General features: G+C 33.4%; 2 protein-coding genes across 4 annotated transcripts; both read left to right on the forward strand.

The window, feature by feature from the left end:
* The first annotated feature begins 1,047 nt into the window (after positions 1-1,047).
* Positions 1,048-4,587, forward strand: LOC133318004 (uncharacterized). Of its 2 annotated transcripts, XM_061519931.1 has the most exons (5): positions 1,048-1,218; positions 2,193-2,308; positions 2,712-3,002; positions 3,528-3,555; positions 3,857-4,587. In XM_061519931.1, exons 2-5 carry the CDS (start codon positions 2,201-2,203, stop codon positions 4,384-4,386), a joined length of 957 nt encoding a protein of 318 aa, XP_061375915.1. In that variant the 5' UTR covers positions 1,048-1,218; positions 2,193-2,200; the 3' UTR covers positions 4,387-4,587. The 2 variants fall into 2 exon arrangements, with proteins under 2 accessions (XP_061375915.1, XP_061375914.1); XM_061519930.1 differs by lacking the exon at positions 3,528-3,555 and having other exon boundaries at positions 3,829-4,587.
* Positions 4,588-5,731: 1,144 nt separating this feature from the next.
* LOC133318010 (ranBP2-type zinc finger protein At1g67325-like) lies at positions 5,732-13,939 on the forward strand. Of its 2 annotated transcripts, none has more exons than XM_061519938.1 (7): positions 5,732-5,914; positions 6,020-6,065; positions 7,594-7,706; positions 8,334-8,535; positions 11,820-11,933; positions 12,769-12,875; positions 13,480-13,939. In XM_061519938.1, exons 1-7 carry the CDS (start codon positions 5,900-5,902, stop codon positions 13,612-13,614), a joined length of 732 nt encoding a protein of 243 aa, XP_061375922.1. In that variant the 5' UTR covers positions 5,732-5,899; the 3' UTR covers positions 13,615-13,939. The 2 variants fall into 2 exon arrangements, with proteins under 2 accessions (XP_061375922.1, XP_061375921.1); XM_061519937.1 differs by having other exon boundaries at positions 8,331-8,535; positions 13,480-13,938.
* Positions 13,940-14,852: the final 913 nt, after the last annotated feature.

The raw sequence follows: 14,852 nt of genomic DNA on the forward strand, positions 1-14,852 counted from the left end.
CACCTATGTTCTTCCCAAATACAAACAACACATAGCATGTAAAAAAGTAATCATATTTCATGGAAGTATATAAACATCAATGCTAGCAATGCATGTCTCATGTCATGCTAGAGTGAGGGACTAAGTTTAGGTTATTTAGGGTAGACTCACTTAACTGAATCGGTATAAACCCATACACCACACTCGCTTAATCCTCTATTTATTTTAAACTATAGTGTCTCATAAATTTTATGATGCATAAATCTATAATTTATTTTCTATATCGGCTATTTCTACCGTGGTATCTGCGGTATCAACATTTTTCATCGAAAATGGCTAAATTCCAATAATTAATACTTCCCACTAATATTACCATAAATATTTTGTTGTCATTTTAATTTAATAAAAGTGATACTTATTAATTTTTTCTTAAATTTCTGGTAATCTTACTCACCGCAGTTTCCGCGAAATACGCAGTATCCTCACTTTTCAAAAAAAATGGTTTTGTTATCAAAAAAAAAAAAAAAAAAAAAATGGTTTAATTTAAATAATTAGATTTTCTATCTAATAATCTTTATTTAATTATTATTAAATTTCTAAAATTTCAATTTAAGAGTACGGATTCTTACCATATGAATATCATACTAGCATCATTCCTTTTATCTTCCTTCGTGTCTAATTGAAATGAGTATCTTTCTTATGTAATTAAATGATTTTTTTTACATAATCAAGTCTTCTATCAAATTCTAGGAGAGGTCCATGACCCTTCATGTTAGAATATAATATTTTCTTAAATAATAAAGTATATAAGCAAAGTTAAACAAATAAATAGATTGATCATTGACAATAAAATTTCAAAATTCTAACTGGAAAATGATTTAAAAACATATCAGCATTATTGGAAAAGTATAAAAATTCTTAGTGTAATTTTTTTTGATTTGGGTTATTGAAAAAGAAATCGACTAAAGGATTATCTAAAAGATTTTAGTTTTATCATGTTTTAGGAGATAAAAATTATCATTTATAAATCTCCAAAGGTAAAGAGTTTGCTCAAACCCTGAGAACAATTAAAAATTCCTTTTACAAATCACTGGCACCCTAATAAGTCATTCTAACATGGAATTAAATTTTAATTTAATAATGATTCAATTCTTCCATGCTCCTAAATCTACTGCCAGTGAAGAACCAGCAAACGCAGCCATGAGAATCAGAGAATGAAGAAAAGCCACCTCGTTTTTGGTAACTGATTTCGTTTTGAATTTTTGTTAAAATTTGATGGTCCGCCTTCTGTGTTTTTTCGGCTCTCAGTTTTCTTCGCAATTTGGTGCTACATTTGATTCTGTTGTCTTTTATTTTGATCTGGTTGTCTTTCTTATAAAGTTTATGTTATGTTAGTGTATTGTCTAGTGGTTAATTTTTTTTCCCCCTTTGATTACATCCAATCAACCTTAATTTTTCTTGTGCCTAAAATCATGGGCAGTTTACGAGGATGCTTGTATGGTTTAAGGGTTTGGAAGCGTTTTTGTCCTATGTTGTGTTTGATAAATTGTGTGAGAGGGATGCCGGGAACTGGATCCCCTGTAGTTGAACAGCATGTGCAGTCATAACCTTTGAAAAATAAAAAAGAGTGTTTTTATGATATAATTTTTTTTTTTTTTAGAGACTAATCTTTTTAGCTTCAAAAGAAAACACAAACTGTTTTTTTAAACTTGTATTTAGTTAAGAAACTTCTTTTTCAAAAAAAAAAAAAGCCTATATGTGAGTCCCACAATTATTATATAAATGTATATGGAACTCACCCCTTGTGTGTCTCTCTCTAACTCCACAAGGAGTTCAACTGAATATCTCTTGTTTAATTGGGTTGGTTTGATAAAAATTAAAAAGTTTTTTGTTATAATGTTCCCTTTTGTTAATATTTTGAAAGCATAAGGCTTGATTCATACGGTTGAATGCTACTTCTTATGTTGAAGTTCATGGTTCCTGTCATTTGGAAGAATATCTATTTATTGCCATTTCAAAATGTGATAGAAATGTGATTATTTTTTCTGATACTTTAGCATGGCAAGCAAAAACGTGTATGATCTTAAAGATGTCTGAAATGAACTTCTCTGGATGCCTATATTGGACATTTGGACTTGTTAGTTTTATGGCCCTTTATCTAAGACACACAACTTCCAACATTCATTGTGCTTGATGCAAAAAATTCTGTGCAGATCTATAAATGGATCGTTGGAGTGGAATTTTGAGAGTCCCTTTGCATCCTAATAGGAGGACATACCATAGAGTTGGTGCATCTCTCTGCCTTTCGCCTGGAACGAGAACACTGAGTGTAAGTTAGTTCCTTCTAGTTCAACCCCTAAGCTTATATAGATAACAGTAGAGCTTTCAAATCAATTATGCAAAGTGGATCAATTTTCTTACTATGAGTATCATAATCTTTTAATTTTATGTTTTAGCTTTGATTTTCTAGCTTACATTTGCTTTTTACAAAAGTAGAATATTGTGCTATGAACTCAATGCAAGTTAAAGTAGAAAACTGTGGTTGAATTTTGTTCATTGGGATTTCCACTATTTGGAAAATGTGAAATTGAACATTTTAATGTGGTTTCAGCTTCAAATTCTGAAGTCGCTGTTGCATAATCTTGGATAAGGATGTTTTTAAACATTTACATCACTTTTGCCTTTTTGCATACGAAGCATTGCTTACTTAAAATTCTTCTGATTCGTTGCAGGTACCTATAGCAAATGCTATCTTTTTTTGTGGTGATCGAGTTGAAGGGACTGGTAACCCAGTGATTGAGAGGCTATCAGATTTACAGAAACTATCTGAAATTGTGGTGTCCAAATTTGGTTCTTTCATCAATGCTTGGGTTATTGAAGCTTCTGATTTTAATGGACCTTTCGCTATCTATAAGGACTTCATACCATCTGTGAATCAATATGGAGAACCAAGGTCATACCTTCCGATTGGATTCCCAGCTTCTACATCAACCGTCTCACTCTTATCTAATTGTCTTAAAGAAGTATGCCCCATTTTTCTCCTTCTTATATGCTACAAATTCCTTCCTTTTTCTATGACTGTAACTATTATACTTCTGGCAGTTATTGGTTCTTGTAAAGAACCTTGAGGTCACCACTCCAAAAGCTAGCTCAAGGGGTGGGAGTGCCCAAGGCTTAGTTGCCCATCTAATCAATGGGGGACTATATATCTCAACATGCCCCCTCACGCAAGAGCCCTTTAGGCTAGAAGCGTGGAAATTGCACAGGCCCATTTTTGGTTTACCTTTTTGTGCTTTTTTTAATTCCACTTTTTAAAGCGGGGGACGGTGAGGCTCTGATACCATGTAAAGAACCTTGAGGTCACCACTCCAAAAGCTAGCTCAAGGGGTGGGAGTGCCCAAGGCCTTATAAAGGCCATATTAGTTGCCCATCTAATCAATGTGGGACTATATATCTCAACAGTTCTAACTTCCAAGTACTGTTTTGGTTCTTAATCCATATTTCAAGAAGCAAAGCAGAAAGATATTTTTGCATTCTATGTAATCAAGGTTTTATTGCTAGGTTTGGATATTCTATGTTATGTCATAAGTTTTAAGGGTACTTTCCTCACTCCTTAGCTTCTCTAAATTAAGTTTTATTTTTATTTTTTTTAATCTCCTCTTATTTATCATTGAGTTCATCTACCATCGATCCCAATTAGCTTGGGTTAAAGGTGCTGTTGATGTTGATGTTGATAAAGACATGACACCAATATGCAACATGAATGCTTTCCCTATTTTAAATTTCTTGTAACTTGTAATCACTGCTTGCTTTGAATGCTTTCCATACTTTGAATTTCTTGTAATGTAGGTTAAAAAAGTCATTTTAGGAAGGCAAGTGAATACACAGTCTGGCTGCACTCCTTCCTCCTGTTTCTATCCACCCAAGACATTCATCATTGGATTTAGCAAAGGTGGAACTGTGCTTAACCAGATAGTTACTGAGCTTGGCTTCTCAGATATTGGATCTAATCTGAATTCACCCAATGTGGGATCTAAGGGGTTTTATATAGTACCTAAAACAAAGGAAAGCTTACTGAACAGCATCACTGAGATTCATTATGTTGATGTTGGTTTGAACTCTCCTGGTGCTTACTTAACTAACCATGATGTGTTTGAGAGAATCTCCAAGAGGCTCATACAAGGAGCTCCTCAACTCCGTTTTATCCTTCATGGAACTCCGAGACAATGGAGTGACAAACGGCGAGACTGGATTCGGAACGAAAAGGACAAAATGCTGCATCTGCTTGAATCTGAAGCCCACAAGAGTGAGGGAAAATTAGAAGTGTGTGCAAGGTATTATTTTGCTGATAAGCCTCCAGATATGCAGATGCACTTTGAAATAATTGAAAGTTTAGACGTAAGTTAATACTTCTTTATACTTGATAGGGCAGGTCCTCTGGAAAATGTCTTACTTATCAGGATGATTGTAAATAGTGTACTGCTGGAATATTCCAAAAAGGAAAAGTGAATGTGACTTTCTCTTATCTAAGCTTGAAGATTATTCAAATCTCACTAGACGTGTCAAAAGCAACATGAAGTGAATATGTAAATTTGGGTGTAAGAACAATTTGATGTATTCTACTAGATATTGATAAAATAATGTACAATGTAAATATTGCACTGAAGTTAACAGGATACGAAAGAAAACGGGTTAGGTGGGCTTTATCTTCGACATCGGAGTTGGCACTACTTTAGTGGCATAGATAAGGGAATTCTCATGCAATCGGAGTTAACTTGGAAAGTTGGGTTTAAAAACATCATCCTTGAGACTCGTTGGATATGGATAAAATTAATAATAATAATAATCACATTTCCTATTAAATCCTCACAGCCCCCTTAACAATCAGTCACCATGTACTCCTCATGGCTCATTAAATAAGTTATAATTTGTTTGATTTATGGCTCATTAAATAAGTTATAATTTGTTTGATAGTAGATAATGGTAGTAATTCTAGAGTTAACAAGTACAATAAATCCCAACTTTTGAAAAAGATACATTTATTGGATAAAAGATCGATCCAGGTTATGTTGTTTTGGAGTGAATTTAATGTGGGCTGGGACTTTAGAAAATTGGGTGGGACTGAGGTGAGAGAAAGATAGAAAAGTTGAGGAGAGAGAATAGAGAAAAAAAAGAAAAAAAATTTAATACAGGTATCAATTTTTGAATGGAAGGATCACGGGTGCATATTAAAAAATTCCATTGTTTTGATGATTCATGAGATTTTATATGGATAATTAAGAAAAAATTTACAGGGACACAAATAAATAGTATTTTGATCCATGGTTCCTTTATCATCTTATGTAGTATTAACGCTAATCGTTAAAATAATTAGATTATTATAGGAAAAAATTATATTTAATTTACAAACTCTTATAAATTATATTATATCTTATTAGTAAAATACTTTTCAGTGAAATTTTACTAGTAAGATATACTAAAAAAAAAAAAAAATTGTCAATATAATCCTCCTCGTTATCATATGGCTTTAAAATTTTAAATTTAAAAATTATTCAGTAAAAAATTAATTTAACCCAAAAACTTAAACTGTTGATTGGAGTTATATTAATGATTTTATATATCTCACCACATTCTAACAAACCGGAACAACTTTTAGTCCTCAGGTCAAACTGGCCCGGTCCATCCGGTTCAAAGGTTGCTAAATCGAAAGCGGTCCAGTCAGGTCCCTCCCTTTTCATGGGGAAAATCGAATACTAGGAACACCGCGTTTTCTTTGGTGGCGCTCACGCTGTCCCTGTCTCTTTATTTGTCTCTGTCTCAGAGCTACACTACTTCACTTTCCTCTCTCTCTCTCTCTCTCTCTCTCTCTCTCTCTCTCTCTCTCTCTCTCTCTCTCTCTCTCATCTTCTGAGTCCTTCTAATGTCTTCTACAAAGGTTGGTTTGCTTCAATTTGTATGCAATTTTCCATATCTACGTCATTCATACTAAAGTCTTGTTTTTTTTTTTTTCCTATCTGGGTTTTGTGTAACTTTGTTTCAGGACGATAATCGATATTCGTTTGGATCAAAAAGGTCTCGGAACGACGGTAAATTATCATTTTATAATGTTTTCTGTTGCAAGTAGCTTCTCTCCCTCTCTTGAAATCTTGTTTCCTTATCTGGGGTTACAATAATGTTCTGGTTTTAGCTATATAAAGAGGATTTAGCACTACCCTTCTGATATATGGCCTGTGTGAATTGCTTCAAATTTTCATGGTGTATGTGTTTTTGGTTAAGCATGTAATGTAGTGTTTTGTGCTGTCTGTAAAAGCATACTAGTCTCTGTAGAGCTGTTTGTTGATCTGGGTCCTCTGGGATATGTTCATGTTACTTTAATTTGTGAATAAATAGTGGGAGATAGGCATGTGTCTCAGAAAGTGCGCTTCTCATTATTTTGCATATCATTTAGAGGTGCAAGCTAGGTTTTGTAGTCATGGGGCAAATCTGGGACCCTGTTTTATTGGTTGTGGTAGCCTTCTTTATATTTGAAAATGAAAGTTTTTGCAAAGGGAAATTTTCTTGACAGCATAGGTCAAAGATGGGTAAAACGTTTGCACTAAAAGGGTTTTTTCTGTGTTGTTTGATGGGTAATTTGATTCTACAGTGATTAAGGGGCATCACAACAATTACAATTCTAAACTACTTTGCTTGATTGAGCTTTAACTTTAACCATTAAATCCCTGTTCATTTTTATTACACTAGGGTACTTAATTTGTTGCTATGGAGCAAAAACAAAAAATAAAAAAGAAACTCTTCGCTAATTCTTTGATTGAGTTTCAACATTGGAATTCTTGTATTATTAATTTTTTTTTGAAGTAAAAGATGATTTTATTACTCATTATGAATATATACTAAGTGCTTTCTAGCTCCAATTGTCTTTATTATTAGCCTCCACCCATGGTAAAATATTGAAAAGTTTTGGCTTCTCTCTCTCTCTCTCTGTGTGTATAATGTGCTATATCATTATCAATTATTCAACATGCACTTATTACGTGCTTATATTAAATAGGGTATTGGAAAATTGTAAAAATCTAAAAACAAACTTAAGAGAAAGGAAGAAAATGCTAAGAGTTTAGAGGATAAAAAATCTTCCTCAAAGAAGATCAAAACACAAGACAAACAAATGAGCACTTAGGCCCTGTTTGAATACTGCTTCTAAAAATAGTTTTTTGGTTTTCAAAAAAAAAAAAAAAAACTTGTTTAATAAGGCCTATTTTGTAAAAAAAACTTTAAAAATTGTAACTTTTTTGTTTTTAGAATTAAATTTAGAGAACATATCTGAGTTGTTTTTGTTTTGTATTTTGACTTTTAACTTTCAAAACAACAAAAAATACTCACAAAAAACACATGTTTCTATAACTATTCTATAAAACAGTTTTAAGAACAAAAAAAATCAGAACATAATCAAACAGACTCTTAATCTTCTGTTTCTTAGCTGCTTTGATGAGCCCTACTTTATATGGGACAGCACCTGTTGCATTGGCCTATTGAAAGACTATTTATCTGAATGCTCCTGGCATGTGAGTTTTCAAAGGTTTATAATTCTAAGAGGTTGTTTGTTTCTCTTGTAATCAGCTTCACGTAAAGATGGAGACTGGACTTGTCCTAATTGCGGGAACTTAAACTTTTCTTTTAGAACTGTTTGCAACCAGGGGCATTGTGGTGCTCCAAGACCATCCCTAACTCCAGTAAGTATATTTGTTTTTAGATCGTCACATGAAATTCTCTGTTTTGGTGAATGGCCAATTTTATTTGAAAAGGCATCCAATGGGCAAACTCCTGTGCACTGCATGTGTACAAGTAGATGACCTATATGACCAAAATAAAAATAAAAATAAAAGATGACCTGAAAGAATCAAGTGTGGACCCTATTTCTTATCATGTTTCTTATTTTCTTCTCATTTTTTGAATTTTTTGTTTGCTGAAACAAATCTATATTTCTTCTTTTTTCTTGCAACTTGAATAGCAAATGGCCCAGAGTTCCGGTAATACTTAATGTAATAGTTTCTGGATGAAAAATCAATGGAATATCTTCATATCAATTTTTTCCTATCTATGATGTTTAAGGTCAAATAAGAAATAGATTAGAAGAGGAATGAGGATCATCTTCATAACATAATAATGCACTCTCAAAAAAATTGGAACATGGATTCTCCTTATTGTATGGAGTTAAGATATGGGGCCTACACGACGGAGCTTATTTATTGTTAAGATTAGTTTAAAGTGACAACAATAAATAAAGAATTTAGATAAATTTTGTTTTATGCCTGATAACTTTTAATTTTGATGTCTGCATAACTGATCGGGATCAGCAGCCTGCCCCAGTTGCAAGCCCATATAGAAACAGTCATCCCTTCTACTATGGTGGTGTTGGCACTCCTCCTCCATCATATGGAATGTCGAGTAGGTTTGGATCCCCGGTACCACATTCTGGTGTACAGTATGATTATGGTCTGTATGCTAGGCCTCATGTACCATTTAGTCTGGTACCCATGTTCCTACCTGGAAGCTTTGGAGGTATTCTCTCAGTAACTCTTACCAGTAATTTCTTGTCAAGCTGCTTTTTTTTTCTCCTCTGGTTCTTTCTTACTAGATAATTCCCCTTAGAATCTGAAGCTTACCAAGAAACCCTTTGAGTGTATGATTCTAATATAGAGAAGGCTGCTATGAAGATATAGGACAATATTATTGTTAAAAACATTACACTTTGATGCAGATATAGTTGATATTTTGTATTCTAGAATGGAATAGAGAGCAAGTAAATTAACTGGTAGTAATTTTTTGTTTTCTTCCCAAAAGAAGGGAAAACATGATGAGGCAAAAACAAGCAAAGACTCTGGTAGAAGTGGGAATATTTTGTTACGTCATGTTTCAAAGAGCATGAAAAGTTTTATTCAGTACACCTAGTCACAGACATAATAATCATTTGACAGAGAAGCCATTTTGTCTTCAAAATTCAAATTTCACAAATCTTATCCTTGAAAATTTTCTGCGTACTCATTTATATTTTATATTATAGTGGAACTGGTGACTGGATTATTTAATTTCTCTAGTATTTTTCTGATGTAATAAACATAAACTTAGTTGAAGTACACAATTTGTCCCTGAATTTTGAGGCAAGCTTCAATAAAGTAATTATTTTTCCTTTGGTTCCTGTTTAGATCTGCAGATTTTAAATATGGAACAAAGTGTAGTTGATATAGAAAAATCTCCTAACTTGAGGCCTGTGTTTCATGTTCAGACTACAGACCTTGCCAATTCGTATTAAAATGACACTCCATTGCTGCAATGTTCCGATTGCACATTAAATTTTTTAACATATGGATGAGCATCTAACTAAAATCAAACATAATACTAAATTAATATGATGCACTAACACTGCAAGAAAAGGAAGCACACTGTATTGGACATCAATACTCTGTGTGATACTATTGCGATCCAATTGTAATGTATGAGACTTAAAGTTCCACATTGGAAACATAGGGTTCTGTGAGGTTTAAATGGACTTTAGGCTCTCCTACCTTATGAGTTAGCTTTTGGGGTGAGGTTCTCCCAAGGTTCATATTAATTGATATCAGAGCCGTCTACTATGTTTCCCAGTTGCAATCGAGCGACGCGGCTGGTGACGCTGGCATTACTGTGTTCACCTAGGGCTAGTAAAGGACTAGCGCAAAGCATAGTTATCAAATGCGGATTGCAGCATGTCGCGGCCAACCCCGAAAAACGCTATAGCGTTATAGCGGATTGCGGTTGCGGAAATAGCGGAATAGATATATGACAGAAATAATGGCAAAAAGAAACAATTTTTTAAAGGCAGAGATAGCAGAAGTGACAGAGAGAGACGCGAATAGATTAAAAAACTCTTAAAAAATTTCTGTTACACATTTAAATTTAGGACAAAACTGACATTTTGCCTTATGACAGCAATGTGGCTGTGATTTGGCCGCAAATGCGATCGCAATGGCAGTTATTGCGTTCTGGTGCGGCGCAACGCGGTTTCTTGCGACAAGGCACCGCAACGCCCATATGGCGCGGCTCGCGGCGCTATTGCGGCGCAATTAACTACTATGGCGCAAAGCCAGCCTGCATGGGCGTCAGGGCTGCAGAGCGTGGTGGAATATTATGATCCAATTGCAAGGTACGGGACTTGGAGTCCCACAACGGAAACATAGGGTTCTAATGTAGAGTTTATATGGCCTTTGGGCTCTCCTACCTTACAAGCTAGCTTTTGGGGTGAGATTCTCCTAAGGTTTATATCAGATACTCTGACATGTCTAAACATTAATATGAATTACTAAAATTGTTATTAATCTGAATGTTTGACAATGTTAAGATGCTGACTAGAAATGTTTAAAATATTCTTATCTTATTTGAGATTGTTGTCGTATATGCTCAGTGCTCTTCCATACTTGTAAATGTCAATAATTAGGTATTTATAGCAGTTGTTTTATAGATATGTGTGTGTGTGTGATGCTGAAAAAGTTGGTAGACAGTTATTTCTAGCAAAATTATGGTTAACGCTTAAAATAGGTTAGAAAGTAGAAACCACTTAAAAATATTAAGAGCTATTTATAGTTTGTACTAGGTTAATTACATAAGTTCTACAAAAAATTAATCCATTAGACATACAAAATCAGCCAGTCTTGCTAGTCTAATATGGTTTTTATGATTTTATCAGTTTCTTTCAATTAGAGTTCAGCAGATTTGAGACTTGGTCACTCCAATCCCAAAACATTACAAAGTCACATTCTAGTCTTGTATTCATGTGATTACATGATACACTAAGAGCCAAGTTAAAACCAAAACAGAAAAGAAAACAGGGAAAAAGTTCAAACAAAAAGAAATAGTTTTGTTCCTGCATCAATATGCCATTTTTCTTTTCCGAATTTCACCGTCATTGTATCTTTGTTATGCGTTGAGCTTTTTCAATTGTCCATGTTTGTGTTTCATAGCTAAATTGAAGTATAGGGATTCATGGTGTATTTTAGGCTAAATTCTTCTAATCAGCACTAGTATTCTGGTAAGATATTGTTAAACTATGTGGAAAGAAAAACTTAAGTAATGTAGGAATAAATAGTGGCAAGTTAGCAACTGGAAAGAACACAAGCTATAGGAAAACTTTTGTGTGGAAACCTGAATGAGGGGTATCATTAATATTCAAAGATATATGTAATATTTTTTTTACCAGGGTTATAATGTCTTAATTTTAAAGAAATCTAGATATTTAGCAGAGTTAAGGTAAATCAAGTGAAACTAAATAACTTAATTCAGGTATAAAGTTATACAAAATTTATGAATACTTCTGCGTCATGCTTTGCTGTGATATTATCCACTGATATCGTTTAATCATTGTGTCAGGCATTTCAATGTGTCAGTGTGATGTAGATAGAAGCGTGCGATTTAGATAATTACATTATTTAATGATTTTACATTATTTTTTTGGAATTTTACAATAATTGTGTTATTTAGTTATCTTTATTTTTTGGATCTTAATTTTTATGTTTTTTGCTTTTAGGACACTAGTTAGTAGTTATTGATTAGGATTTCGTATTTTAATAGGATTTGACTAGGATTTTGACTACTTTATGAATACTTTAAAAGGTTTATTATTGATTTCATGTTATAGGCATCTATGTTTTTCAGCTTTGGTATTGATTAATAAGATTATTAAGTCTTGAATCTGAAGGGTTTTGTTTTGATTCTTGTTGGAACCCCGAGGATACCTGATTCATCTTGGTTCTTCGTTCATTCTACATCAGTGTCTCTTTTGTGCACCTATAATTAAGTTACCATTGACTCAGGTTTTGATTATGGTCCAAGGCCTAGAATCAATGGCTATGGATATGGCTTTCAAAGTCCTCCATGGGCTGAAGGATTAGAAACTGATAATTTTGCATCTCGGAAACGCAGAGGAGGTATTTTCAGGATCTTTTACTTCTTGATTATCTTTTTAGGCAATCTTCCAACATTGAATTATATGTCAAATCTAGTAGTGGTTTATTCTCTTGGTTTCAAATAATAACTACTTATTTTTAGTTTGTTTTAGTTGCTATTGCAAGAAGTGGATCTTCTTGTTAAGTTAGCTTATCATAGTATCTTTGTTTTTGTCCGGTCTCATATATCATTTTGCCTTAAGAATTTGCTTGTTCTTTGATCAGTTGGCCTTTGCAAAAGGTTATCTCAATAGTCTATTAAAATGATTAACTTGGCTTAGTATTTATAACCTAGCTTTTACATAGATTCCTTTAAATAAGTAACATTGAAGATCTTTTCATTTTAAGAAGCAAATTTTGTTCCATAAAATAAAAGAATCAAATTTTCATGAAAATGCTCACCTTTTCACCATATTATATTTAAAAAATTGAAAATGGAATTGTATCCCAATTCCCAAATATGAAAAGAAAAGTGGTTAAGAAATCTGATGAGTGTGAAATTCACTATAATTTGCCTGTATTCCCAGCTAAAACCTTCTAGCCTTTATCTACTATACCTGATTCTCTGTTTAGTGTTTAGAATAGTTCTTATTGTCCATAATGAACTTACAGAACTTTGAGGCTCAAATGTTTATTATAAATATCCAATCAGCGCCCTCTGACATGGTGGGGCAGCAAAGGAAATCAGAAAGTATGTTTTACTTTGCATGTATTGGAGCTTTGCAGTAACATGGTAGCTTAACTGTTTTCCTGCTTTGAGCAAAAGAAAAGAAACATGAAAGAAACGACACCAATCTGTTTTGCATTATCTATGCAGGGCCAGATGGTTTATCTGAAGGGGACTGGATCTGTCCAAAATGTGACAATGTTAACTTTGCCTTTAGAACCACTTGCAACATGAAACACTGTGGAGCTGCAAGACCTGTAAGTGTTTTCATCTGTGTTAATGCTCTAATGATGAATGAATATCGCACATGTAGCCTGTAGGTGATCCTTACTTTTAAGAGCGAGCTTAGTTCTACATGTCATTTTAATCCTATAAGCTTCGAATAAAAAATCCAATTATGAAACCGCTAAATGGATGCCAACGATATTAAAACATGATTTCTGATACCAATAGCTTATTTTCTTAATTTCGTGTCAATTAATAATCCTGTCCTAAAAGCCTAAGACTGTAACTGAAAGCTGAGAGAAAGATTTTTATCTCTAGCATAATCAAAATGCAGAAGCACTTTAGCCTGAGGTTCGGATAAAGTAAAACCTCACCAGCATCTAGCATGGATAGTTCCATCTCATTACATGTATAAGCATTTCATGTTGAACATTCGAATGTTGCTTTTATAACAGGTCATGTAAAGATGAGAGATATTCTTGATTGGTTAGACTAGCTCACTGTTGTACCCTTCAAGTTCTATTTGTTAGTTTGAATGATTTTTCTAGTTAACTACTCTATTTTAACTTTGTAAAATAGTTTTTATCATGCCATCAAACTATGATATATTGTGATTTTTTGCATGTTTCATTGTAGGACTCCAACCAACCAAATAAGGGTATTCCTGAAGGTAGTTGGACTTGTAAAAAATGCGGTAACCTCAACTATCCCTTTCGAAATGTATGCAACCGAAAAGACTGTGGAAGTGAGAAAACAGCTTCTGCCAAGTGACATCACTGTATTTTACATGAGGAGGGTTTAGTCCATCTGTCTCCTTTTGTAAAGGAAAAATTACTCTGGAGTGGATTAGGAACAGAGAACTAGATAGCCTTGACTGACTTTTTGATGGAAGAGTTTCCCTACAGATAATTTTGGCCTCATTGTTGATGACATTTTTTTTGTTATGGCAATTTACATTAAGAAGATACTGAAAATGGTATCATCTGAGATTTGGATTTTCTTGGCATTCATTGTTAGCCTTTGTTCATATCCTTCTTAGTCTCCATGGTGTTATTCTTTTGGTAAGTCATATCATTGTTGATTTCTTTAGTGCTGCCCTGAAAAACAGACTGCATGTGTGCCTTTGTGATTCTCTTTGAACTAAATTTGAAAGATAACGACATACTGATATGAATGGAATTAGGATAATGATATTCTAACACCACTCTCTACCACTTTTACATTGCATGAAAGCAATTTATGAAACATACTAATAATATCTACAGCACGGGTGAGAAAGTTTTATGAATAATAATAAAATTAATTCAAAGCAAATTTGTTATTCGAAGATTTAACTAATTAAATATAAATTTATTCCAAAATACTCTTTCACTTATAATTTCAATTACTTCATAAATATAAAATTTGTATCAATTGACTGGCAAATTATGAAGGTACTAAATACTAGTAATTGTTATATTACAAAGGTTAAAATAAATTTTTGGACTTTATATATACACTCATTTTTAATTTGATATATACGAAAAAAGTTTTAAATTTAGTCTTAATATATGTAATTGTTTTCGATCTAAAATATATTTTTTGACCTTATATGCGATATCCGTTACTAAAATAACATATAATGAAGTGTAGAGACGAAACTAAAAAGGAATGTCACATATCGGAATACAAATGAAATAATTTTGTCAATAACTTTTAATTTAGTCCTTATACTTCACATTAATTTCCTGCCACGTAGGATTTCTACAACAGTCCCATCAACTAAGGTGACGGGATTACTCTCGTCAACACAATAGACGCCATGTGTCTGCGGCCATGTTGGATATCAGCAGTTGTCCCGTCAACAAAGATGGCGGGATTACACTCTGATGTCACTAATCTTGTCAATATAGACGACGACGTAGCAGGATATCACGTCAGGTATTTTGATAGGACTGATCGCGTCATGTTTTCTAACGCGTTTGACTGCTCTAGTTTGGAGATACATTCCAAATATGCTTTGATTTAGA

The sequence above is a fragment of the Gastrolobium bilobum genome, unplaced genomic scaffold, assembly GCF_033153095.1.
Source record: "Gastrolobium bilobum isolate Gb01-03AN ecotype WA unplaced genomic scaffold, APGP_CSIRO_Gbil_v1 utg26319, whole genome shotgun sequence".
Classification (NCBI taxonomy): domain Eukaryota; kingdom Viridiplantae; phylum Streptophyta; class Magnoliopsida; order Fabales; family Fabaceae; genus Gastrolobium; species Gastrolobium bilobum.